Source organism: Pocillopora verrucosa, chromosome 1, assembly GCF_036669915.1.
Source record: "Pocillopora verrucosa isolate sample1 chromosome 1, ASM3666991v2, whole genome shotgun sequence".
NCBI classification, from domain to species: domain Eukaryota; kingdom Metazoa; phylum Cnidaria; class Anthozoa; order Scleractinia; family Pocilloporidae; genus Pocillopora; species Pocillopora verrucosa.
Genome location: NC_089312.1, coordinates 27927511 through 27953752, shown reverse-complemented (window position 1 = coordinate 27953752; position 26242 = coordinate 27927511). Strand labels below are relative to the sequence as shown.

Sequence of the window (26242 nt, the reverse complement as noted above, 5' to 3'; positions counted from 1 at the left end):
GTTATATCGGGATAAAAATTTTAACTATCGTAATCGTATTGGCCACAATTAAGATAAAATACATAAAAGTTTTAGAGCTTGCGGTTCACTTTTTTTACGGCTAACGGTTAAAATTAGTAAAATTTAAGGAATTTTTGGCCATTTTGCGGCCATCCTACGGCTAACGGTACCGGTTAGCCCCATTGAGACCTAGTATAAATATTAACATGCTCAAAAATATGTTAGTGATTACTACTGGCAAGATAAAGGCAAGGTAGTCTTGAAGGAAATTTGAGCACTCCGATTGTTCTCTTCTTTAAGAGTGAGTAAATTGGTTTCCTTTTCTTCTCTTCGAGAAAGCTGGGAAAAAATTTAAAAAATAAGTAAAAAATTTGCAGTTAAAAATAAAAAAGAACTCCATACAGATCAAATACGAAATTGACTTTCTGATGTGTTTTCGCGGTAGATGAATTACTATCTCAACACTACAGACAACAAAAGTAATAACTTGTACAAAAATACATTTAATGAGGTCCTCTATTAAGTAAAATTTCAGCCTGAAAATACATCTTCTCAAAATAGAGTACTCCAAAATCACAAATTGATTAGTGAAAGCAAATTCTATTGATGAACGACCGTCAATGCCAGGCTTTCACCCATTATTACCTTACAATCCGCCTAAAATCAAATTATTCCCTGCTACACCTCAGGTGTAAAAGATATAAACCTTTTGCTCTCGAAAAAACTGAAAGAACATACATGAGTTATTGTTGTTAGAAAACCATCACTTGGGGTGTACTAGGTGCTTGCGTGGTCAAAATTGTGGAAAGTATAAGCTAACTGTCACAAACATCATTTTTCAATTAGGAACTGAACTATAGCTATATACAGTAACTACAATTTTTTATGACACACGCGTCACAAATTGCACGATGTAATTTGTAAAGCTTCCCATTGCATCACTATCGAAACGTTTATTGTAATTAAATAATCCCGTAGCTAGTTTATCTATAATGTAGATAGCAACGTTTCCACTATCCTTCTTCCGGTGATGAGGTCCACTAGATACGTGTCACCTCGTGGACCGTTCTACTTAGCTGTGATTTGCTGGTATCTCATCGCTGTGATTAGCGCGCGCATTTCGAGGAAAGTACCCCCATGACACGGTGACAGCTAGGCGACGGTAGACTGTCATGAGAACACTTATTCAAAATGTGCCAGTAACAGCCGAGCATAACGTCTTCAAGGTGACGCGCATCCATGCTGGTAACCGTCTCTACCGAACTCACCGCTTAAATAAGACTTGCAGTATGCAGTCAAAACGTAGCGATCATCGTAAAAATATACGATACACGATAAGCACCAACAACTTAAGCGTGTGGAAAATTAAGTCCTAAGTAACGTAAAACAAGTTAACTCAACATCAGTTGAATTCTAATTTCACACTGGATGCATAGTTTCAAATAAATGACCTGTAAAAACATAAATAGGAACAACTCTTTCACATCATAAAACTATTAAATAAAGACTTACTCTGTACAAAAACCTAGCCAGAAGGGAAAAGTCGCGCTACAAGTTAGTACTGACCTAAAACTAAAATACTGTGAATTTAAGAAGAGTTGAAGAACTGATTTTCTAGCTACAGTCAATGAAACCCTGTCTTATGATCAACTCCTTAAAATGATTTTTTTATACTTCGAATGAGGGCCCTGCCATTTTCGCGGCGTGCCAATCTGAAGGAGTATAAAGGCGGAAAAACCGTGTCCAAGCAGTTTCCCACCCAGCTCAGGAGCTCCGTTGCAGACTATGTGGAACGACCTATCGTCAGTAATCTGCGTGTACGCGTAAGGCATAGTAGAACAAATCTTACTTTAAATTAATTAATCTCCTTCGTGAAGTGAACCGACTTCGACGATGGCGGGCTACATTAGACTACATTTCTCTCAAGGATGACAGCACATTGCAACTCAACCCAATTTAAATAGAACTGAATTTCTCGTTTTCCACTATATTGGAGCCTGGTCTATCGTCAGACAATAAATATCCTATCTAATTAAATGGAAGTTCATTTTTGTTTGCTAAAGAGCTTTGACAAAAAAGGCCTCAGAAGCGTCTTAAAAAAAGCTTGGATAAATGAAATATTATAAAACTCTACGGCAATTTGGAACTTAAAAATAACAGGCAAGATTCCGATTGTTTTGCTCTTAAGACCGCCTACTCTGCATGCTGAACGTGGATAACAATGCTTGAGATAAAGGTGGCATTTGATACTGTGATGCAGATGCTGCGCATGCACGATAAAGTATCAAATGTTTGCGGGTAGAGAGCTTCCGTTGATAACAGTTGAGGTCATGTGACTGCGAAGGCACCATGCCAACAGCGGTGAGGGTCTTTTGTCATGCAGCTTTACCTAGAGCGCGAATACAACAACACCAGTCGAAAGAGTAAATCCCACAGGAACATCGTTACATCTTTAGTGACCATAATGTGAGTTAGATAGATCTGCTTATGGGTTATACATGATATTTCGCTGTCTCTCTCGACGCTATGTCTATGGCTACCATTTTAGCTAACAAAATCAACTTGCTTGCAGATTTTTTCGCACTCTTCGTTGGGAAAATCGCCAAAGAGGCTGCGGGCCGACCTAGACTTGCTCTGTATCCTGTTCAGTTCCGTTTACAGCTGGGTTTCTGACGAAAACAGCATACTGTAGGGTTCACTATCCGACGCCTTGTCCGTACAGTCAGACCCTTCGTAGATATTGATGTGCTGCAAACACAAAGGAAATTAACCAATAAACACAGATTTAAAAATGGGTTTGATAATTTCATTAGCATCTGTAAAATAAACTATTGTGTACTTCAGAACACAAGAATTCTTCATTTTATGTACGCAAGCATTGATTGACTACCAGACTGATGGACTAATTGCTTGATTGAGTGAGTGAAGGATTGACTGACAGATTGACCTATTTACTTACTGCCTGAGTGACTGAATAAACGAGTAATTAATTGGTTGACTGATTGATTGACTAGCCAGCTCACTGACTGATTGATCGACTAATTGATTGATTGACAGACTGGTTGGTTGATTGACTTATTAACTGGTAATTGGTTGATGAATTGACTTATTCATCGATTGATGGAGTGACACCAACCGCCTGATAATTTTACCATTTGATTGTTGAATGGCTGAGGCATTAGCTAAGTGTTGTGTAAGATATCTTGGTGAGACCTACCAAGGATCCTACTCTATCCCGTAGCTGTAAATTCCCGGGCCTGAAAAAAATCAAAAAATCAAAAATTACCCAAAACCATCACAAGATCTAAAATAATAAATACAATATTAGTAGCATTTCAAATAACAGTTGTAATGATTTTGATTATGATAATGATGATTATGATAATGTAACGCAATTGAGATCTTGTGTATTTACTGCCAACATGCAGTACTAAATAGTGATGGAAATTTTGTGACATTTCCACAACGAAAGCAAGAAAGTTTAAGAGTTTTAAATTTTAAAAAAATCATATGTTCACTGAGCAGGTTAGGGAATTAATTTAGAAACACAATTCCTTAACAGTCTGCTTGTAGCCATTGACACTCAAGTCAGATTGTCAGAGGCATAATAAAGAGAATTACTGGTATTTACAAGTTAAAAAAGTGGGTAAGTTTCTACAAAAATTTTGGTGCTTCATGAATGGGGGATATTACAGGATAATTCAATTTTAATAACTGAGTTGATCAATTTAACTTGGCCATTGTAGAGAGTTTCTAAAGCCAATGATTTGAGTGTTAGTCAATTTCATGATCAACTCAGTTGATAAAGTCAAATTATCTTTAGTTAGTTATTTACCCAAAAGCGAACTCCCTAAGCACTTAGTACCCAAGCCAGGGTTGAATCCTTGAGGTAGACTTTCTAGGTCTTACAAGAGTGACAGCATGAAAAACAAATGAGAACTCCAAAGAAGGGGCTACATTGGTGTTTCACAAAAGATAACAGGTTGACTATTATTTTGACCCTTTCAACCCCAACATCTGTTTGCATATTCTCCATAGTGTTCCCTATACATTTCCTAAGGGGTCCACAAGGAGAATTTGTTCAAAAAAATCAAGAGCTTCTTTTAGCTGGTGATCATTTTCCTTATTCTCCTAACCTTAATGTGTAATTCAGGGTTGATATTGTAAGGTGAAATTAGATGCTAGTCACTCTTAGGGGTTACAGGGTTCACAACGTAAAGAGTTTCAAAGCTAACAAGGTCTAACGCTCCAAACATCAGCTTTGAAACTCTTTATGGTGGCCAATTTACATTAACAATACAGTTGATAAAACCAAAATTATCTTGCTATACTCTCCCACCAATACAACACCACATTTTCTTTAGAAACTCACCCCCCTGTCACTTTCACAGAAGGACTTCTAATATATTTCTGAGCCTCTTTCACATACCAAATTAACCAATGCCATCAAGGGAAGCAACAATAGTTAGAGTCACATAATATTATAATATTGTGTCATTCAGTGCTCAGAGCCAATGCAAGCAATGATGACAAAGTATATAGATGGAATATTCATTGCTTGTTTCATGCATGTAATTTAACACTTTAACTTCCAAAAGTGATTAAAAGCTACCTTCACCCTACAAATCCATACATTATCTAGCAAACATTAGTATGATGGGAATAATTTTAAAATCATCAGGTAGGTTCAAAGTTTTTTTCTTTTGATCTTGATGTAGCATCTAGTGTGGGAGAATTAACACTCAGATCTTGGAGGTTGAAGAGTTGATAGGCATTTTTTTGGGTAAGTGACCCATGGTCATGACACTACTTCAACTGTAAAATCCCATGTAGCGAAAATATTGGCACAAAAACATACCTGTTGCTTTTCCTCTTTGCAGTCCATACTATAACAACTACGGCAACAAAACTGCAAATTGAGACGACACCAACTGTTGCCCACAAGGTCACAGTGTAGTCACTATTGTCTTCATTCTTATTAAGTGCTTCTGTGGTTGGATTTTCTAGAACTAAACACATCATACAGAAGCTTACCAAAGAAAATCTTTTAAAAGCTTTAAGTTGAAATTAATGCACCTAACAGTATTGACTTGCCACTGACCTTAACATAAATTCTCAAAGATCTAGGTTGGTAGAGCACTTTTAATTGTTAATTTATCCAGCATTTAAATTACTTCAAGTCTAAAATACATCAGAATATCAGAGAAACAATTAAGTCCAATAAAGTCTAAATTCAACCAAAGGCTGATTAGGGTAAATAGATTAACCATATATAATCAATGATCAAATGAATTTAGAAAAAAGCAAATGCACACACAACTTTAATTAGCCAATAACAGCATTCCCAGAAAAAGAGCCTAATTCATGAAAACACCAAAAGTCTTAAAGAAACTCCTTGGTTCCTCACAATACCAGTTAATGTCTCTCAATTGATGACACTATAATTGTCACTACAAGTTCACTATAAATTCATAAAGCCTTACTCAATTAATGTAAAAATTGAAAATGATTCTTTTCTCCACCAAGGGGCTACTAAATAAATGTGAGAAGACTCACAACACCATTTTTTTTGCACTTATAAGACATTTACCCCTCACAATCACATAGTAATCATAGAATTGTGACTCATCTATGGAGATGCTGTCAGGAGGAGATTACATGTATCTTAAATATACTCCAGGTTGACTATATAATACTGAATATGCCATTACCTGATGAAAGTCCCAGCAATTCACAAGAATCACAGCTTAGTGCTGCCATTGCACTTGGGCCACAACCCCCATTTGAACAAAACTGCACCTCATATGAGTATTTCACTTTGCTGTTCAGCTTACCCACAGAATATCTCAGTAATGACCCATTGTAATTAGGCTCAAGGGAAAAATGGACTGTTATTATAGGACTCCCAGTAAGGGACTTTGTTTGGTGCATGTGTTCTATGCTTTGGGATGAAGAATTCCTTCTGTATATCCTGATAACAGACTTCTTAGGGATTCCATTCCATATTAGCAAGTTGTTTGCCTATCAAAGGGATTAAGATAAAAGAAAGAAATAAATCATATATTCATTGCATGTGCTTGCATGGAAATCAGTCTTTTGACATGAACTGTTTCAAGAAGTAAAAGTATTCAGCTGAGCAATAACAGCTCATGAACATTTACTGTTCAAGAAGAAAATACAAATGCAAGAACATCAAGTAAAAATGATACTAATAAATTGCTGTTGCCATCATCCTTTAAAAATCTTTGGTGGCACTGTATGAACAAATTGTTTACCAACATCAAAAATGGATGTTGAGTTTTACAGAGCAACTGATTGAGCAAACAAGTCATTCTCTTAATTCTCCTGTGGCAATGTCAGCAAATATCATCCTAACTTGAGTCAACTTTTAGAGGAGGACTTACATTAAAATCAAGCTGGACACAAGGTCTGAAAATTGGGTAATATCACCTTTTATTTCCCCTTTTTATTACTTGGGCTGTAATATAATTATGTAGTCAGTGACATGATGCTTTGAAACCAACTGCATGAGTGAAAATGTTTGGTGGGTACTACATAAATATTACATCCTACATGGACTGCAAAAGGAGGTTTTTGTAGATATTTTGGGTCTTAATCTGTGCTGCCAGCTGCCAAAAATTTTTTCAATAAGAGTAAATCATTTTAAATAATAAATAATCAATACTGTCATTGAGAGTAGTTAAGATTCCTCCAGGAATATTTCTAAGTGTTTCCAGTGATCTGATTGTAGTAATGTTAATTTTTACCTCCCATTTTAGAGTGACAGTAAAGTTTGTCTCACTGCATTGTGCCTCGCAAGGCCGTATATCTGGACGTTCAGTTGGTTCTAGGAGATGAGGAATACTGCTGGTAAATCAAATATGTCCTCAAAACCTGATCATACTTTCATCATTTATATTAACATTAACATCACCATCATCATGAATTTTTAGAAAGAATCATATCTGAGTATCACTGATTATCAATATCATAATTATTTTTGACCATTATCACTATATCCAAATCAGTGTGCATAGAAATACACAGCCATACTTCTGGCTAAGGATGCCCTGCACCATTTTTACAGCACAGCAAATACCCTCTTTTAACCCTTTTAAGTCCCACTAGTGACCAAGATAGAATTTCTCCTTACACTATCAACACAATATCAAGAAGGCAAGTGATGAGAATAAAGAAAAATATCAAATGAATTAGGGGATTATTGATTGATCCAATTCCAAATTCTCCAAACTAACATCATATGAATTGTATGACAGACAGTAAGGAGAATTACTAATGAGATCTTGGGAGTGAAAGGGTTAAGAACCAAATATGCACCAAACTGTTAGGCTTAAATTTCCCAGATAAGCAGCCTTCCCATAAGAGTCATTCAAGGCTAAAATCTCAAAATAGGTTCTTATTTTTGGAATATGGAGTTTTTTCAAATATAATTTACAATAAACAGTACATTACATACCACTGGTATTCAAAATGGGTAACAGAAATTAGCCAGGACACTGGCAGTGTTATATAAGACCACTGACAATAGTGTTCAGTCAATAGATCCACAGATGTGCAACATATCTAACTGTGTGTATATTAGTTAACCAATCATGCAAAGCAGGACACTTAAAGTCTGGCAGACAGCATGTACAATACCACACCCACACCTGATCAAGAACCTAAGGTAGCCTTAAATTTCATAGCAACCATTTACATGTACTAGGTTCTTATATGCAGGTTTTTACTGTGTACTCCTGTTTTCACTGTACTCCTGTTCTTAGTATCTCAGATTAGCGCTGTTTGCATACCCTGGCTGAGTCCTCACCAAGCAGACCTTAATTATCACTATTAATAATAATAATACAGTTTAGGATATTTAATAATAGTTTTCTTTTGACCAAGGAGTAGAAAACTTTGTCTGAAGGTGAACTTTGTAATTTGAAATTAATTTCAAAAATAGCATACAATTACTCTTATTTATAAGGTTATTTGCCTTCAATTTCAACTGATAATTAATTTGAAATAACATCACAACAGCAACTAAGGATAATTTTTACCAGTTCTATTAATAAATTTCCTAAAATAAAATGTACCTACGACACAGACAACGTATATTTTACCTTCAGGTAATGTTTGGTTGAAGACTGGCCCTTCAGGTTGATGCTGGTAATCACCGCAGGTGCAAGTTGTCTTGTTTACATTTATTGTCTTCATGGAAGGACATACAATGACTGAATAGCTGGACCATGGCATTAGATTAGTAAAGCTAAATGCATTTTTTGTCTTATTGCCTTGAACATTGTCCGTCACTTCCTGCTTGAAAAAAATAACAATGAAATAAATAGGCAAATAACTAACTCTTGAGTATGTAAAAGGACACATTTCACTCAAAAAGCTACATACTTTTGCCCTGTGAAAAGTTAATAGTAATCATCCTGGGGTGTAAGTGCAGGGAGATCCCAGAGGGCCATCATGGGGTGTAAGAGTTACATGTCTGTATGTAAAAGTTGATCTGGTCTTGTAACATGGATGTAAACAATCAAACTATTGTTAAGACATGTTTGTAAGCTTGTAAAAAACATTGGAGAAGAATGAAGTCAGGTGAAAAGTTATTGCCTGTTCATTGTATGAAATATCAAATGAAAAAAGGGAAAGGCACATGCCTGATATTGCAGATAATAGACCCATTCACTTTTACAAACTTAAAGCTTACAAGGACTTAATCTGTTAATCCTTTCACTCCAAAGATCCAATTAGTAATTCTCCTTAATAATGTATGCCGTAAAATTCTTATCATGCTAGTTTGGAGGATTTGAGATTTGATCAACTAAGAATCTTCTAATTGATGTTCCTCTTTAAGTCTCCTTTAACTTTTCTGCTTCATATAATATTGTGTTTATGTTGTAAGGAGAAATTCTGTCTTGGTCACTCATTGGAGTTAAAGGGTATTAGGCAGGTATCACTGGCATTCATCTTAAATTGCTGAAAGCAAGTCTGATAATGTACCTCCATGTTCCCTTGGCATTTCCCCAAGTGGTCACGAAGAATCACGTTATAGGTGAGTGTTTCACTATGTATTCCTTCTGGCCTTTCCCAGAGAACTGTTAGTTTCCTCCGTGAGACTGGAAGAAGTTGTAGACTCCTAACTGGAGGGATAACTACTACAAATTGAAGGGAGAACAAAACAATTAAGTAATATGCGAGAAGATCATGTAGCGCATTGTTCAATCCGTTCAGTATCACATTGACACTAATATGATAGTATTTTACCATGAAGCCAGGTTGTGATTATTGTGATTTATAACAAATGTATAATAAACGGTTTGATCATTTGTCTCAGGATGTGGTCAGTTAAGATGTAGATCACAACATTTCAACTGCTTTCTGCTAGTCTTCATCGGGCGATGGGGTCAACTGCTCACGCGTTACCATTTGTATCACAGCATTCTAATGCGATATGAGATTTCGATTTTGTTCCAGTGAGTTCTGGTTTTTGAAGAGGTCTGCAGACTCCAAGTTATTCCCTTGGCAGTTTGCTGTTGTAGCAGTCTCCTGTTGTTTCTTGATCATTGGTATCCATGCTTCAGGAATTTTGATTCCATTATCCCTGTTGATGTTATCTGAGTGGAGTCTCCTCTCATGTACTTTTGGATCTTTCTTAAGGAGCTTGTATGGTCCAGTCCCAATCAGCACTGACATCTTAGCTAACCTAACATCTCCAAGGAAAAGAAACATTAAATTTTGTCATCAATTCTAATTTCCAATGGTTATCCCTTCTCCTTTGTACAGAAGGTTACAAAAACAAGAAACTCTTCCCCATGCAGAGAGCCTGTGATGCAGTTCAAGTCCACAGCGGTTTTGCCCTACGTAAAAGGTGTATCAGAGCCCTTTGGACATAATGCCTGCAACAACAAGGCATCCCCACAGTATTCAAGCCCCACACGACACTTAGATCAAATTTGGTAAGACCAGAGGACAGTGTCAATCCAGCTAGACAGGACAGCGTGGTTTACAGAATTTTCTGTGAATGCAGCAATTAATCTACATTAGTGAAATGGGAAGACCTATGCAAGAGAGGATGAAAGAACTTGAGAGAGATATATGTTTAATCTGTACCCAGACCTCTGCCATTTCTGAGAATGCTAACATGACTGGCCTCCACCTGCTTTGGAACAAAGTAAAGTTTATTGATTGAGATTCACAATGGTACACCAGAAGAGTCAAGGTAGCTATCCACAGAAGATTTCACCCTGATAACATCAACAGGGATAATGGAATCAAAATTCCTGAAGCATGGATACCAACAATCAAGAAACACAACAGGAGACTGGTACAACATTAAACCAGCAAGAAAACAACTTAGAGTCAGACCTCTTGGAAAACCAGAACTCACTGGAACATTGGGGATTAAAATCTGTCAATCACATCAGATCGCCATGATGTAAATAGTAATGCATGAGTATCCAACTCCATTGCTTGATGAAGACCACCAGTAAGCAGTCAAAAGGTCGCAATCTTCATCACAAGTGATTACATCATGAGACAAACAATGAAACAGTTTATTATTGCTTACCACCACAATGAGCAATAGACTCGTTTACAGCATATTGAATTTCAAGTTTGAATCAAGAGTCCAGCATGCTGAACATTGGCAGGGGCACCTCCCTCCCACAGGGGAATAATTTAACCTTTTAACTCCCAAGATCCACTTAATAATTCTCCCTTCTTACTGCTACACCTTTCCTTGTAAATTAGACATGAAAATATGCAGGTCTCATTCTAAAAAACCCGTTTACAAGATAACTGATTGGAATTGCAAGGAGAAGTTTCATTTAAATCACTTCTGTTAAAGAGTTAAGACGTTTCAGTTGCCTTATCATATGAATGTTCAACAAAGAGGGCTAATTTGACATTTTTAAGAATTCTTCACATTAAAAACAGAATTCAATATAGCAGAAAAAAGCATTCCAATAGGCCATTTTACAGTTGTGTACTTAGTTGCCAAGCCTTTGATTTGGAGTGAGGCTGAAGGTGACCTTGTTGTGTTAGAGACCAGAATCTAGTTAGCATGATAACAAATTAATTTGCATTTCAAAAGCAGCAAGGTTTGTATCATAACAAGGTCACCCTTAGCCTCACTCCTGTTCAAAGGCCTGGCAATCAAGCATACAACTGTAAAATGGACTATTGTAATTATACACTGGGTGTGCATGCATTAATTTTAAACTACGAAGCTGACTGTTTAAATTTAAAGAAACCTTGAATATTAGCACCTGGGTACTCATTTAAAATTTTTCTGCTGAACAGGAAGGAAGGTGCTTAATCAAAGGGGGCACTTGTAAGGAAATTACTATCCTGTACTGATTTGGGCGAAGTCAATCTTAATAGGTTAGAAATATATTAAAGAGGTTTTCCATGTACTGCTACTATTTCAGTTAAGAAAAGGAGGAAATAGAGGGGGATGGGGGGGGGGGGGGGGCACTAATTTGGTGTCATGACCTAGGAGGTGGATGCTTCTTCTAGGGAGTGCACTTATTAGAGCTGAGTGCTTATTTGAGGAAATACAGTATATCAGGTAAAGAACAGAAAAGAAAATCAGTGTACTTACGAATATCAAGATAGCTCCTGCAAAAACAAGAAGGACAAACAGAGCCATTTAGAGTGGTCACCTTGAAATATACACAGACCGTTTTCTTTTTTGAAAACCACTTAAAAAATTCACACATTTGCGAGTTGTTACAAACAGTGCAGTTAAGAACTTTGTCAGTCAATGAACGTGAATCATCTTCATTATGAAGGCATCTGCCACCTTGAATAAGACCTGTCATATTTGAAGAACATTTCCCACTGGGATTAAATGAATCATCTGGACAGCATTCTCCAAGAAACAAATCTGCATAGCTGACTGTTTCATCCATGTCTATGGTTTTTACAGAAGCTGTAACACAAGTAGCATTTGGCCAACCAAAAGCATAAAGCACTGGTTTCTCAGGTCTTGGTATTATGAAATTTCCTGAAAAGTCAGGTCATAAAAAATTAGTCATTAGGGATGACTGTATAGATCATGGTGTGATTTTTTAAGTAAGATTGTACATTAATTGCCATTAATTTAAGGACCTCATCAAAAAGGAAGCATTCTGCCGATTCGTGGTGTTTGTCTTGCATTCTTATATCGCAGCACTATACTTAAAATATATGTATAGTTTTACCCATACAACAAACAATTGGCTTCCTTTTAGGGGGCTCAGTGAGGAATGTGAAGGAGTTTAAAGGAGTAGAATGAAGACTTTCCACATCAAAGAACTTGAAGTAAAAATGCTTATCTACACACACACACATATAGATATGTATGTATGTATACACACACACACACATACATATACATTGGATCAATAATAAGAAAATACTCTATCAGCCAATTGAAATTTACTTTTGGGCTTAAATAGTCACAATTGCCTTTTGTAGAAGAGTTATTGACCAAAGATTTATGCACATTACGAATTTCAAATGTAATTATTTTCATAAGGGGGCATTTTTAAAACTTGACTGTCATAAAAGCAAAACACTGATTGATAGCAATCAAAACAGCCAATCAAAGCAACAAGGAAAATCACATCATAGTGAACTGATAATCAAGGGTTTAATCAGGTAAAATAAGACATAAACAACAAGAAAACAAGAATAGTGCTCATAGCTTGGGAAAACTGACTGTTGATATATGCATGATTGCATGGTTTAAGTTTTGAATCTGCTTGGTTAAGAAAGTACTTTGATACCATTTTTTGGAAAAATTGTATATGTTAAGGGGTATGAAGGCATAAACCAAAGCAATCCCAGATTACTTTTGACATGTATATGAAAATTGCTCCGACTACCTTTGTGATTCCAGAAGATCATCTTGACGATTTTTGTCTAGTTCACAGAAGCTTAAATGGGAACAGTTAACGTAGGAATTTACAAGCAGACCCACCCAAGATGCATCAGTTTATTCATATTGCAGTCAATTCTCATGATGCTTGGCTTTTTTTTCTCAAATGCTGCCTATTATTAATGAGTAATTCATTTACTGGTAATTGTGAAGAAGAGCTCCCCAAAAAACCTGTTGGCCGACTGTCGGTCAACTGTCGGCCAACAATGCTGTCGGTAGACTGTCGGTAACCTGTCGGTCAACTGTCGGCCGACAGTTGACTGACAGTCAGCCGACAGGTTTTTTGGGGAGCTCTTCTTCACAATTACCCATTTACTAGCCTGATCTTGATGTAAGGGGGCAGTGCATGTAGAGACAAACAGATGTGAAGGTCTTAGCTTTGTTTAATTCATGGTGTTACGCCAGACTTGACACAAAGAGCGTGTAGGAATGCAATAGGGTAAAATTTCCGCACAGCCCCATACTACATTATGCATTCAATTCTTGGATTGAGAAAACAATGACAAAAACAATACATTGCCATTGGGAAACCAGATTTGTTTCACAACAGTATGGGGCTATGCGGAAATTTTACCATTGTAAATGTATATTATGATGGAAGATATAATGCGGGCTCGTTCAAAAAATGCACATGCCGAACAAGATTCACCACTGTCCCTAAAATAATGACTCCTTCAAACTGCGACGTATCAAAACCATTTCATATATACTATTAATTGCAAATTGTGTTTTGTTCAGTGTTGTTCCAAAGCGCCATTTGCCTTTTTTTTTCGAAATTACCGTTGAGTAATTTAACCAATGCACTAAAAACTACAAAACTAAAATCACCTTGAATCGAAATGACTTCCATACTCGAAGGAATTCAGCTTCAGTATCCATCGACCGAAATCGAAACTCCACACTCAGGTGCATATGTTATGTGTTTCGAAACTAGTTAGTACGGATAATACGTTAACAACCATGGAAACACCGAAAGGTTTATTTCCACTAACACTACAATGACACTTGCCGCGTATATCTAACGTAAGAAAAAACACGCAATTTCAAGAGAACTGACCTTTCGACTACGACTGAAATTTAAGTACGGTAATTTGATAACATTCACAATGCGATCTCGTGGTACTGTCGAGAAGTCACGAGCTTACCCTAGCAGTACATGCATGGTGTATCAATGAACTTTCTTAGTACACTGACAGCATCTAAGACTTACCTGGAACACACTTTATGAAAAGTATAAAAGTTACCAAATGAGTAGTTCCAAGGAAGGCAGACATGCCAGTGTTTCTTCTGAAAACGGCTAAAAACGCCGATCTTGTACATTCACCTTCTTGGAAGACCGGAAGTTTTGGTTTTCTAAGAATTTTCGTCACTCCGATTGGTTCTTGTGTCGTACAAACATGGCGGCGAAAATTCAATGGAAGCAGAGTATGTTGTGAGCATGATATGCTAATGAGAGTCCTGACAAGCCTTTTTTTGTTCTTACTTATTGGAGCAATTCGAAATGTAAATTGTTTAGAGACAAAGGAGGGAGGTAAGTTTGCTGTGTTTGTTTGGAACTAGCGTCTCTAATCACGCACACGGAAGCGGTCGAACTTTATACGATGCCTTCGGAGTCTAATCAAATGAACAGCCCAGTTGATGTGCAATTTCCCTTAATCATCGACTTAATTGCCCCAGGGAAATGAATGACCAGTCATTTGCAGTCGTACAAAATTCTACCGTCAGAAAAAAATACACGCTAACGTCTGCATGTTTATTAGATCCATTTCATCTCAACTTTAATGAGGTAAATTGTTAGCTTTGGTATAGAAAAGCGATTTTCTTTCGCATGCCGATACATGTTAATTGATCTTACTTTCATTTTCTTAATGTGTGTAATTCCCAACTCGTACAGTCGATTTTACTATAGTTATGTTTGAAAACGCATTATTTTCGTCTTCCGAATCATTCGTAAATCATGCGATCGTACAATAGTCCAATGTCGCCAGTTGGGCATGTGAGCATATTTTAATTGTGTCAGCGAAAAGATTAACTTTTTGCTGTTACACCTTCAGATAAATTAGTTACCATTTTTGAGCTCTTATGCGGCCTTGGTAGATAAGATCACTTTGATTGCATCTTTTTCGAAGGGAAAATACATCATAGTAAAATTGACATGTGAAGACTGCAGGGTTGTATCAACAATGTTATTTAATTAATAATTTAAAATCATAATTACGTACTAGCTTTTTCAGACGGGATCAGTGGACGTTTCGTTGGTCTAGAAACAATATGATCCTCAGCTGGGAGCAAATGTCAGAACTCACCTAATAAAACAAGGAGAGATAAATAACTGAATGTCACATTGAGTCCTAAAGGAAGTTTTGGCATAATAACCATGTGTTATCAATAAATTTCATTTCACAGATGTAACACATAGTTCTTTGATTCAGCTCATCTTGATCTATGGTATTTTTAGAAAATTAGTAATTGCGCTGTATCAAAGTTCCACAGTTTGACTAGAAAGTGATTCATTTTAGCTTAATTAGTGAAAGCGCAGGGTCCAATGTCTTGCACGTGGCATACTTTTGCATTTGTTTCAGATGAACTCTCCTTTCAGTTGAAAGATTTCCAAGATGTAATTTACACTGCCAACAGTTACGCTCTTGAGCTGAACTGTACTGTCAATTGGACACTCAAGAAGACTACATCGAAACACTTCTTGGCATGGAAACATAACAATACATTGATACCAAGCTGTTTCACCCGCACGATTGATAACAGCACTTTACAACTGAGGAGAAATCACACCCAGTTCGCAGACACTGGAGTTTATATTTGTGGAGTGTTCAGTAATTCTTCAAAGTTTCCTATTATTACGTTTCATCAAGTTAGAGTCATAATAGGAGGTATGTACTATAAAATATGAATTTGTACTGTACAACTATACTTGACTTTGCAGTTATATTTATTTAATGAGACTGAATGCTCACAACCATTGTACTATAACTCATGACACTTCATACTAGTCTTGCAACCCCAATAGATTAATATACGCACATGGGTTACATGGTAAAAATTGACAGGACTTTGATAAAAGTATTTTATTTGCCCTTTGGTCACAAATTGTCAAATGACATTCACTTTGGTACTAGCTGATTACAAATTTGAATGGTATGATTGGTCATAGTGTGGCAGTAAAGGGCTGTAAAAGATTTTTTATGAAGTATAAATTGAATTTACTGGCAGCAACATAAAACTTTTAATTTTTGGTTTTTCTACTTTTAGTTCTTTTCAGTTAGAGCTTATAATAACAAAGAGATTTATAATTTAGGTCTATACTTAATTTATTTAGTTTTAAGTCATTTTTAACCCTGCACAACCTAACATCAGGGTGCATTTTTTCCATAATGTTCTATACACATCCTAAGGAGCTGACAAGAAGAATTAATTGAAAAATCAGGAGCTTCTATAGTTGGTGATCATTAAATGTATTTTTTCTAATTATTCTTGTGACCTTAACCCTTTCACTCCCACAAGTGACCAAGACAGAATTTCTCCTTACAATATCAATACAATGTCAAGCAGGTAGGTGATCAGAATAGAGAAGAATATCAATTATGGGATTATTAGTTGATCCAATAGCAAATTCCCTGAACTAACATCATAAGAATTGTATGGCAGATAGTAAGGAGAATTACTAATTAGATCTCGGGAGTAAAAGGGTTAATGCTCGATTCAGGGGTGATATTCTAGGGAGAAACTAGATGCTAGTCTGTCATAGAAGTTAAAGGGTTGATATGTTATAATCCTTACAGTGAAACCAAAAGAGATCACCCAAAAATTGGTGAAGCTTGTGGATGTTTATGGACTCCCAGTGCCGCAAGTGTTGAGTGTACAATGGAGTGCTCAGGAAGTAAATGTGACTTATGAACTTTTTGTCAGTATGCACTATGATATTACTACTTGGAGCTGTGTGTTTGACAGTCAAGCATATTGTAAGCAAATACCTAGGTATCTCAATGAAACATTATCATGTCAAGTGGGAGAGGACGCTATAGAGAATTTTGATGTTCCTTGCAAGAATAAAGGAATCAGGTGTGACATTTTCTGTGCCAAAGTAATCGCTAAAAATCAGTTTGGAACAGTAGAAACTACACATCCCAAGCACTGGAATTTAAAACATCATGGTGAGTTTTGTTTGAAATTATCTATTTTTAAATCAGCTGTGGTATGAAACATTATCACAGCACAAGAGATTAATAGTTCTTTAAATCAATGTTAATTAATAAAGAAGATACCCACAATAAAGTGATACAAGTATGATGATGAAATGCTTTTATTGCGATTTTCTTAACCAAAGAGATGTGTCCCCCTCTGGAGAATGTGAAAGCTGTGTCAACAAGGGACTCTTTTACACTAACATGGGATCACCCACGCCTGGTGAAGAGCAAAGTTCCTTTGGATTACCACATCACTTACAATTTCACTCGGATACTAACAGGCCAGGTATTTAGCATTGTATACAATTAAAGATTATTGAACTATATTGTAATGTAAAGAATAGCCTCTACTTGGTTTGGAATTATACATTTACAATAGCCTCCATTTGGCACAAAAATATTCACGGATATTTGTCTGTGGACATAATCTGTTCCAAGATGCTAACTTTTTTCTGTGAATGAAGCTTGAGGAAAACTCAGTGAGCTTTGAGGAACAGACAATTTCCAAGGACTAATATACAACGATATTTCACCCCAAATGAAGTCTTCTGTGTTTATTATCCCTCAAATATTTTTGTAACACCTGGGAAAAAATACTCTCCAACTGGTTACTGTTAAATGCATGTGATAAATCTCTTTTCAGTGTTCTCTGGTACAATGGGCCATTTTACAGTTGTGTACTTAGTTGCCAAGCCTTTGATTTGGAGTGAGGCTGAAGTTGACCATGTTGTGATAGAGAACAGTATCTAGTTAGTATGATAAAAAAAAGTCATCTACATTTGAAAAGCAGCAAAGTTTATATCACAACAAGGTCACTCCTAGCCTCACTCCTATTCAAACACTTGGCAACCAAACATACAACTGTAAAATGAACTTTTTTATGAACAAGTAAATCATGTCCCTTCTTCTGAAACAAGCACAAAACACTCTCATCTTGAATGAAATTTCAAACAAAGACTTATTTCATAGTGAAAATGAGGTTTGAAAATTGAAGAATATCACATTGAATTTATTCTTGGATATTCCCCAGTTTTAGCTGGGGCACATTTGGTGACAAGATGCATCTAGACCAATCACATGTGAGCAAAAGTATTTGATGGATTACAAGCTCTGATAGTTTTCTTAGACCAAAGCTAGAGGAAACCAGCAAGCTTTGAGGAACATTTACAAACAACTTACCATCAAATTTAAAAGAAATATTGGCTTTTCAGAGCTATAATAGTTTTCCTCCTTAGTAGAATTAACAGCAAATTGCTCTCCCATCATGATTTGAATCAACCTTTTGAGGAGCATTAACACAAATCCCTTGTGAGTTACTTGAGGGGTGAATGGTGAAGGATCTTTGGAGTTTGAGTAACCAATCAGAGTGTGCCTTCCACTGTTTAAGTATATATAGTGTATATATAGTGCAGGAAAGTAAATTCAAATCTTAAACTCATTGAATATGATCTTGAGTTATTATTTATATTGATTTTTATATGACATTGGTTAACTATAGCTGCATTAGTTTGACTGTGTAATTTTTTTTTGAAAGGGAACCAGATACTCTAAAGTAGTTAGAGATAACACTTCCTTCAGTGACAATGCTGTACACTTTGCAAGATATAGTTTCCAAATAACCTGCAGCATGGCAGCTGATCCGGACACAAAAGGTCCTCCTGTGATTGCTCAAGTGAAGTCCAAAGAAGGAAGTAAGGAAGGATTGTGTGTGTATTTTTTATTTAATTCCAAATATACATTTATTTTTTATACATTGAAATTTGACTCTTTTCTGGTTCTTGATTGTGAAACGTGTGAATTTCTCCTTACAATATCAATACCATATTAACCAGATGAGTGATGAGAATAAAGAAAAATATCACTTTGGGAATAATTAGTTGATCCAATACTGAATTCTCTGAATCAACATCCTAAGAATTGTATGGTTGATAGTAAGGAGAATTACAAATTTGATCTGGGAGTTAAAGGGTTAAAATGTTTTTCCATCAAGTTTTGTTATACCAAAAGGAACATAATCACAACAGACAATCAGAAGAATGGTAAACAATAGTCTTACTGGCTTACCAGTATAAGGAGACAATAAGAGTTCAAAGTTGAAACAAGCTATTACCAGCCTGAATAAAGGGGGTAAGTTTCTATAGAAACTGGGGTGCTGCATCGATGGGGTGGAATAAAAAGATAATTTGGTTTTATCAACTAAGTTGATTAAAGAATTTCTAAAGTTGACTTTCAAAGTGTTACATAAAAGGGCTGATGCTCCAAACGTGAGCCTTAGAAACTCTTTACAGTGGCCAATAAATCTACTACTAATTATCAGCCTGAGCTGGAATGGGGGGTAAATCAGGCATTTCAATTGCTTTTACCACCTCAACTAAGTAGCTGTTGATGGTGGAAGTTGAGGTGGTGGTTGATTTCTGGCAACTGACTTTTATTAAAACCCATGTAAACCTGAGGGACCAAAATGCAATAATGGTTTCAGTAGTGAATTTGGTTAGTTTAGCAGATGACATTGAGTTTCTTATTGAAACACTTACTGTTACTAACAGCCCAACAAGCATTATAGATGTTTACAGTGAAACATTGTATGTTAACTACATGCATGTGCATATGCTGAACAGGAAATGTTTTGACTAAATAGTTTTCTTCCAACACTATCATAATGTTTGCTTATGTTGTAGTTCCAAGTGAGGCTCCAACGAGGTGTCAGGCAAACAATAGGTTGTCACATAGTGTGACTATTGAGTTTAAGGTAAACAACTATTTTTTCTTTCTGTAATCTGTTTAAAAAATTGGAGAACTTTTTGGAAAGTAAAAGGTTAAATTAAAGCTACTGAATTTAATTAACTTTGTTCTGTTTTACATATTAAACAGCTTCACAGGTTATGGATGTTAGAATTAGAATTTAAGGTTCCTTAATGTTGTAGAAGACACAGAACAGATCACAATAGAACAATGCCTCATTAACCCTTCCACTGCCAAGATCTCTTTAGTGATTCTCCATACTGTCTGCTGTACATTGCTTGCGATTTTCGTATGGAGAATTTGGTATTGGATCAGATGATAATCCCCTAATTGATATTTTTCAATATTCATTTCACTTGTCTGCTTGATATTCTATTGATTTTGTAAGAAGAAAGTATATCTTGGTCACTGCCGGAAGTGAAATGGTTATAACCCATTCTCTATTGTAATATGGCTACTTTGTCTTCTACACAAAATAAGAGCCAAATATAATTCGTGTGAATGCTCATTTTGGATCGACTTTTAGCAGTCCCCAATCCAGTGTATTTTGTTGCACAGGTCATAAGAAATTAGCGAAAACAAGAAGCTAGAACGTTTTCTTTATTGTTTACCTTGCAAAGTTGACTTGATTGTATAATAGATCATGGGAATAACTTAGGGACTGTTGGCAATCTAGTACCTTTATCCTCAACAGGGTTTTCAGTTTTCATCACCCCTACTTTCATGTTGTTGACAGACCCATATTCGCCAAGTTCCTCATTTTTGATCCTCTTCCTTCGTGAAATCTTTATCTCAGAGATCTGATGCGTAGAGAATTAGCAGTACTGTATAGTTATAGATAAGGTGTTTCGTCTTGTCACGAGCGTAGGACAAAGAAAAATTCTGAGTCCCCAAGAGGGATCGAACCTTTCAGGTTTCCGCGCTCCGATGCTCTACTACTGAGCCACAGAGACTCTATATTACGAAGTTCATAGATGTATTTAGTTTTCATCCCGCTATACCTCGTGGGGAATAATACAGATTCGACTGTACTTTATACATGAACCTGCTTATCCTAATTTTGTTTATCATTTTAACTTTGCTTTTTACACAGGTCCCGCCGGTCAACACTTGGGAATGGTATACCTCGTGAGTTTTTGGTTTCTTATGGTAACACTACTGAAAGAGTCAACCATCTCTGAAGGAGTTACAGGAAGGATCCAATGGCTCGGATACACTGGAAGTAAAATTGAACGGTCCTTCAACCACACAGGAATTACTCAGCAATGGTTGCTATTTGTACGGCTGTAGGTTGTAAATGGGCAAGCAATGAGTTGTGCATCATCAATTCAGTGCCAAGCGATGAGGTCAATACAAAAGGTTTGTGAAATTTAAATTATTACCGGTATATATTAAAACGGTGGATAGTGTTGAAGCCTCGCTCTGATTGGCTAACCAACTCTGAATATACTTTGCTATTCACCTCCGAGCAACGCGCCGGATTTGTGCCCGAAAATATTGTTATCGTTGCTGGAATAAATTACTATACCATCTCACTGTTTTAGTATATCCCAAAACACTATTCACCTCAGTGTCGGTGGGTAGCAGTAGTAATTTACCTCGCCGCTTCGCCGCCTACTCTTTGATGAGTAGTTGTTTAGTAACGAATCGATCTTCACACATATCAACTGTATTTGCAGAAATAAAGATTTTGCAGAAAGAGGTGTGAAAATTTCACTTAGGCCTCGAGTGGGATTAAACTTGTGCCCCCCAGAGATGATGTTATTGCGACATATACAAGTTAGCTACATGGGTGAAGAAGTTTTATTAGTGATGCGTACATTCCATTATGTTTGGTTGTTGTTTTTGTTCCTTAAGCAAATTTTTATGCATCAAGATGGTTACAAAGGCATGAAGTTGCGCTTACCAGTTTTAACCTTCAGTGTTTTAAACGTATGTTTCAATCACTCGTCTACAATGACCAAAGTAGAGGTATACTAGGTTACTGTTACAGAATTTGTGTTCAAAAGTCCGAAAAAGTGCAAGGGATAGCCGAAATTTATAGGGCGCCGAACCAGTAAATATCCCCTCAGTATTTTCTATGACCCAGTTTACTTTTTATAAGGTCAATTCGATTTCCACGTTGATCATATAAAAGTCGAGTTGACCGTATAAAGAGTCGAATTGACCAATAAATATAAAAATTGAACACATAAAAGTCGAGTTGACCATATAAAAAGTCGAGTTGAAAGTATCAAAATTAAACTGGGTTACAGAAATACAGAGGGAATATTGACTGGTTCGGCACCCCATAAGGCCTGGCCATAGTATCAATTTCTTCGCCGATTACCCTTTAAACATGAATTCTTTGATTTTCAGTTACCGAAAAACCTGATCCCACCTTATCTACATATAAAGTGCTCAAGGTTGTTGCTATTGTCTGTGAACAGTTGGTGGGTTAAGCCTCGCGTGCGTGTTTATCGCCTATCTACGCAAACGAAAACGGTATGTGTATATATTTGCTTAATCTTTTCTCATCTAGAACCATCATTCCATATCGTGAGAAAAAAGTAATAAAAAAGAAAGAAATTGAGAAGGAAAATGATAGAAAGGAACAGATTTCTGGCAGCCTAATCATCTGTTTCATGGGTGAAGCTTACCTTGCCAACTGATGGCGCCAGATTTGAAATAATTAGATTAGGTGTAATGCACTTTCTGTATCTTTTGCTTGTGCCCATTCCATTTTGGTCATGCCTTCTGGTAGTTTCTCTCGTCAGCTTTTCACAAAGATATTGTAGTCTCATTCAGTGATATGAACTGTTTTTCCCTTTCTTTAAAGGGTTGGTGCTCGAAAAAGTTCTTTGTGGACTGCAATTGGAGGACCCTTGGTAAGGAATTATACAATGCAATTTAAATTTGATGGAAACCAATTTTGGGGAGTAGTGTGTTTTTGGCCTAATGAAAGCACCTTTTTAATTATTAGGCCCAGACCAAACTTATGCGTTTTTTAAACTGTGATTTTTTCTTTATGTCGCATGCGAAACGAAACAAAATATTTCTCCCACGCCAACGTTTTCATGTTGCTCTCAACTATCCATATTACTGAGTTTTCATATGAAAACAACGCATATATTTTTGCTGCGTTTCGTCTATCTTCCACGCCAAAACACCCTTAAACTCAGATTAAAGCGACATTAGACGTCGACATTTTCGGAAGACTCCGTTTTCACTTCTTTACACAATGAACAGCGCGTTAGAAAAAAAAAAAAGAAATGTGAAATCGTTTTAGAATCGTTTTAGAAATGCGAAATCGTTTTCGGAATCTTTATGGGAGGACTTAGTGTGGATGAAATAAGGGAAAAATGCGCGTAAAGTTCACAGGCGTAGTTTGCCATATCTAACTTGCGTGCAGATGTCTCTAAGAAAAGTTGAGCTTGAAACTGGGTATCTCCGTTAAGTGGCTGTCATGTTGATCACTCTCACCTGAACAACATTGTAGTATCCCTAGTGAGTGAGTATTTAGCTGCATAGCTTTGGTAGGGGATACTGTTTTTCACGTAGGGTCTGTTTGACAGGGCGTGCTTCGACCCTTTTCTCCGGCTTTTGCTGTGGTCACGCCATCCAAAGTACCTGCAAAGTATCTTTTCCAAATACCTTGATTCGTATTATTTATTTACTTCCTTTTATTATTAGTTTCCGAATGGTCACTGCGACTACCAATATATGTCAAATGAGAGAGCAAACTCTTCCGAAGATTCTGAACTCTATGAACGCATCAACGTCACCAAACAAAGTATTGATCTTGGTGTGGGAAAATTACCAGTTTCAAGAATTGACTAAATTACTCGACGGTAAATTACAAAATTTAAGCATTACAGCCGAGCAGTATAATGAACTGGGGCATCTAGGCTGTTTCTGCCTTTTCTGTCATCTTATTATGTTATAAAATAATTCTTATTATTGATAGAAGTGATATCAGAATATACGAAATGAATTTACATAATCAATTTAAATAGAATGTAAGACTTATACCACACCAACAAAACATGTTTAGTAAAACTGGGTTTGACTGAATGAAAATCAGGAACAAAGAAATGAAAATCTGAGTTCTCCTTAGTATTCAAGTGAGAGCTAACCTGTGTATTTGAAGTCAACCGACATCAGTCTAAGCCGCTTTTATGAAGAAAACAATTTAAGACAATTTTAAATCAATCATGTTTATTAAGCTTTGGTGTGACTGGGGTTTTAGACAGTAAATTCAGGGAATGGAAGGGTGATTGTAGCAAGACTTACATCAATTGAAATAGAAACTATTTTCAAACTAATAGTTGAATACCTCAAATATTTTTAAATGAGAGAGTAGAGTTTTTTAAGAGATTAAGTAAATGTATTTTAAAGAGCTCCTTAAAGTTAGCGTACCCTAAGTTAATAAAGGGGTAAGTTTCTAAAGAAACTGTGGTGCTGCGTTGGTAGGAGAGTGTAGTAGGTAATTTGGTGTTAACAACTGAGTTGAAATCGTTAATTGGCCACCGTAAAGAGTAAAAAAGCTGCCGTTTTGAGCGTCGGCCTTCGTAACCTAAGTTAAGTTATGCTAAGACAATAATTTATAATTTGTAAATAATCGATCACAATTAGAAAAACTATCTTGCGATTTTTTTGAGGTGTTACTAATAGTGAAGGTAGCGTTTTTTTTTAAAAATATTTACATATCTAGTTACTAAGCTTTTTTCCATAATTTCCATATGCTTGAGCACTTCCGTGAACTGAAGATTGCGGTAATGCTCAATTCGAAGATTCAGAATCTTCCTCCCTACCCCCGGGCATTAGACTTTTGAAGATTGGCTCGTTCAAATTTCCCCCGCCCCCCCCCCCCCCCCCCCCTTCAGGCCAAAACTTTGTTCAAATGCCCTACCTTAGTGCGGGATTTAATAGTCTACTTTTTTGAAAAAGGCAAAATTAGCCACCGTGACTTTCTGTAGACCTTTTCAGTCTTCTGAGCCATTTGCCCGCGAAGTGAACTTTGCCGCCATATTTAAAGATAAAACTCGTTTATTCCGCTGGAAAGACTTGTTAGTTGCAGTTCAAATTCCTCACCCAACCCAGGCAAGGTTCAAATTTCCCACTCGCGGGGACAGACGACAGTAAAAGGCCCATGGGTTGCACAGGGGTAGGCTGGGATGTTGAAGCTTCGAAGCCTCGAATTGACATTTTGTGCACTCGTTATATTTCTCGTAGGAAGGGTAAAATATTGTGAAATTTAGAATAATTTATGAAGGTATTTTTTTTTAACAAATCATATTGTTAAGCAATAACTATTTAGTAATGACAGAAATTCTAAGTATTTTATTTTTTAAGAAAGACTTCGAATAAGGCAACATGCACAATGGTGATATTTTGAGACAAAGGTTTTATATAAAGCCCTCTTCTGCCTGATGGATGACGTAGTTTGGCTGGTGTTCGTTGTGTGTAGTAGAACAAAGGAAACAGAGAAGTCAAAGAAAGTACAAATGAGGGAAATCACAGTGAAAAAATAAACAAAACAAAAAACAAACAATGAAAAATTTCACAGGTTCCTATAGATATAGCACTTATTTTTACAGCTCAGCTTTTTATACATTTCATGATAGTTCCATGAGGTAAAAATAGTTGTCTCATACCTCTCTCTCGACGTTTTTTCTCTCTCTACGTTTTTTTGATACTAAGGCTATTTTGAATTTTAATTTCCACCAAAGTTTGTTGTTTTCTCGTTATTTGACTCCACTCCTATGATTAAAGAAGCAGTTTCCTGGTCTTTGTCTTTATCCAGATTTATCACATTTCCTCGGTAGCAATTGTTATTCTCAGATTCCAAAGATCGCACTTTGCTCTCACGCAGGCTATACTACGCATATAAAATCTGACGTGTAGAATTAAATGTCTTGAAAGGTAAGTAAAGAATGAGGTTAGTTTGCTTACAGACTTCATAATTCCTTTTAGATCATAGTCCAGAGCACAAGCGAAATTAGAACCGCGGGGTATTTGACGAATGCGAACGTAAGGGGATAGGGATGGGGAAGACCGCTTTGAAATGCACTGGTTGAAATGCATCTTCACTGTAGACTCTTAGGGCCGGTTATTTACACGAGGTCTAACCAAAATCGCGGTTTTACGCAATCAGTGAGCCTCAGGCTTTCTTTATAAGAGGTTTGATTCATTGTAATAAATAATGATTGGTCCACTAGAGTCTCATGCTTTCGGCGCTTGCTCCTACAGCTGTCTAAATTGCGTTTGAAGCCCCCAACTTTGAAACTTACTGAAAATGTGGATTCTGTTGTCAGCTTGTCAAAATTGATGACATACCTCTCTTCTGGACCCTTTTGGTGCCGCATACTGTTGTTATTGTAACAGT

General features: G+C 36.5%; 1 protein-coding gene and 1 pseudogene across 4 annotated transcripts; one reads left to right on the top strand and one right to left on the bottom strand.

Moving 5' to 3' along the window:
* Positions 1-487: 487 nt before the first annotated feature.
* Positions 488-14283, bottom strand: LOC131790002 (uncharacterized). Of its 4 annotated transcripts, XM_066166417.1 has the most exons (10): positions 14142-14283; positions 13760-13949; positions 11612-12016; positions 9010-9164; positions 8124-8319; positions 6768-6847; positions 5712-6021; positions 4859-5009; positions 3218-3257; positions 488-2748 (listed from the first exon to the last, which is right to left on the bottom strand). In XM_066166417.1, exons 2-10 carry the CDS (start codon positions 13779-13781, stop codon positions 2656-2658), a joined length of 1452 nt encoding a protein of 483 aa, XP_066022514.1. In that variant the 5' UTR covers positions 13782-13949; positions 14142-14283; the 3' UTR covers positions 488-2655. The 4 variants fall into 4 exon arrangements, with proteins under 4 accessions (XP_066022514.1, XP_058963162.2, XP_058963163.2 ...); XM_059107179.2 differs by lacking the exon at positions 13760-13949 and having other exon boundaries at positions 14142-14266; XM_059107180.2 differs by lacking the exon at positions 13760-13949 and having other exon boundaries at positions 8124-8316; positions 14142-14266.
* On the top strand, positions 14204-25804 carry LOC131790001 (uncharacterized; annotated as a pseudogene).
* Positions 25805-26242: the final 438 nt, after the last annotated feature.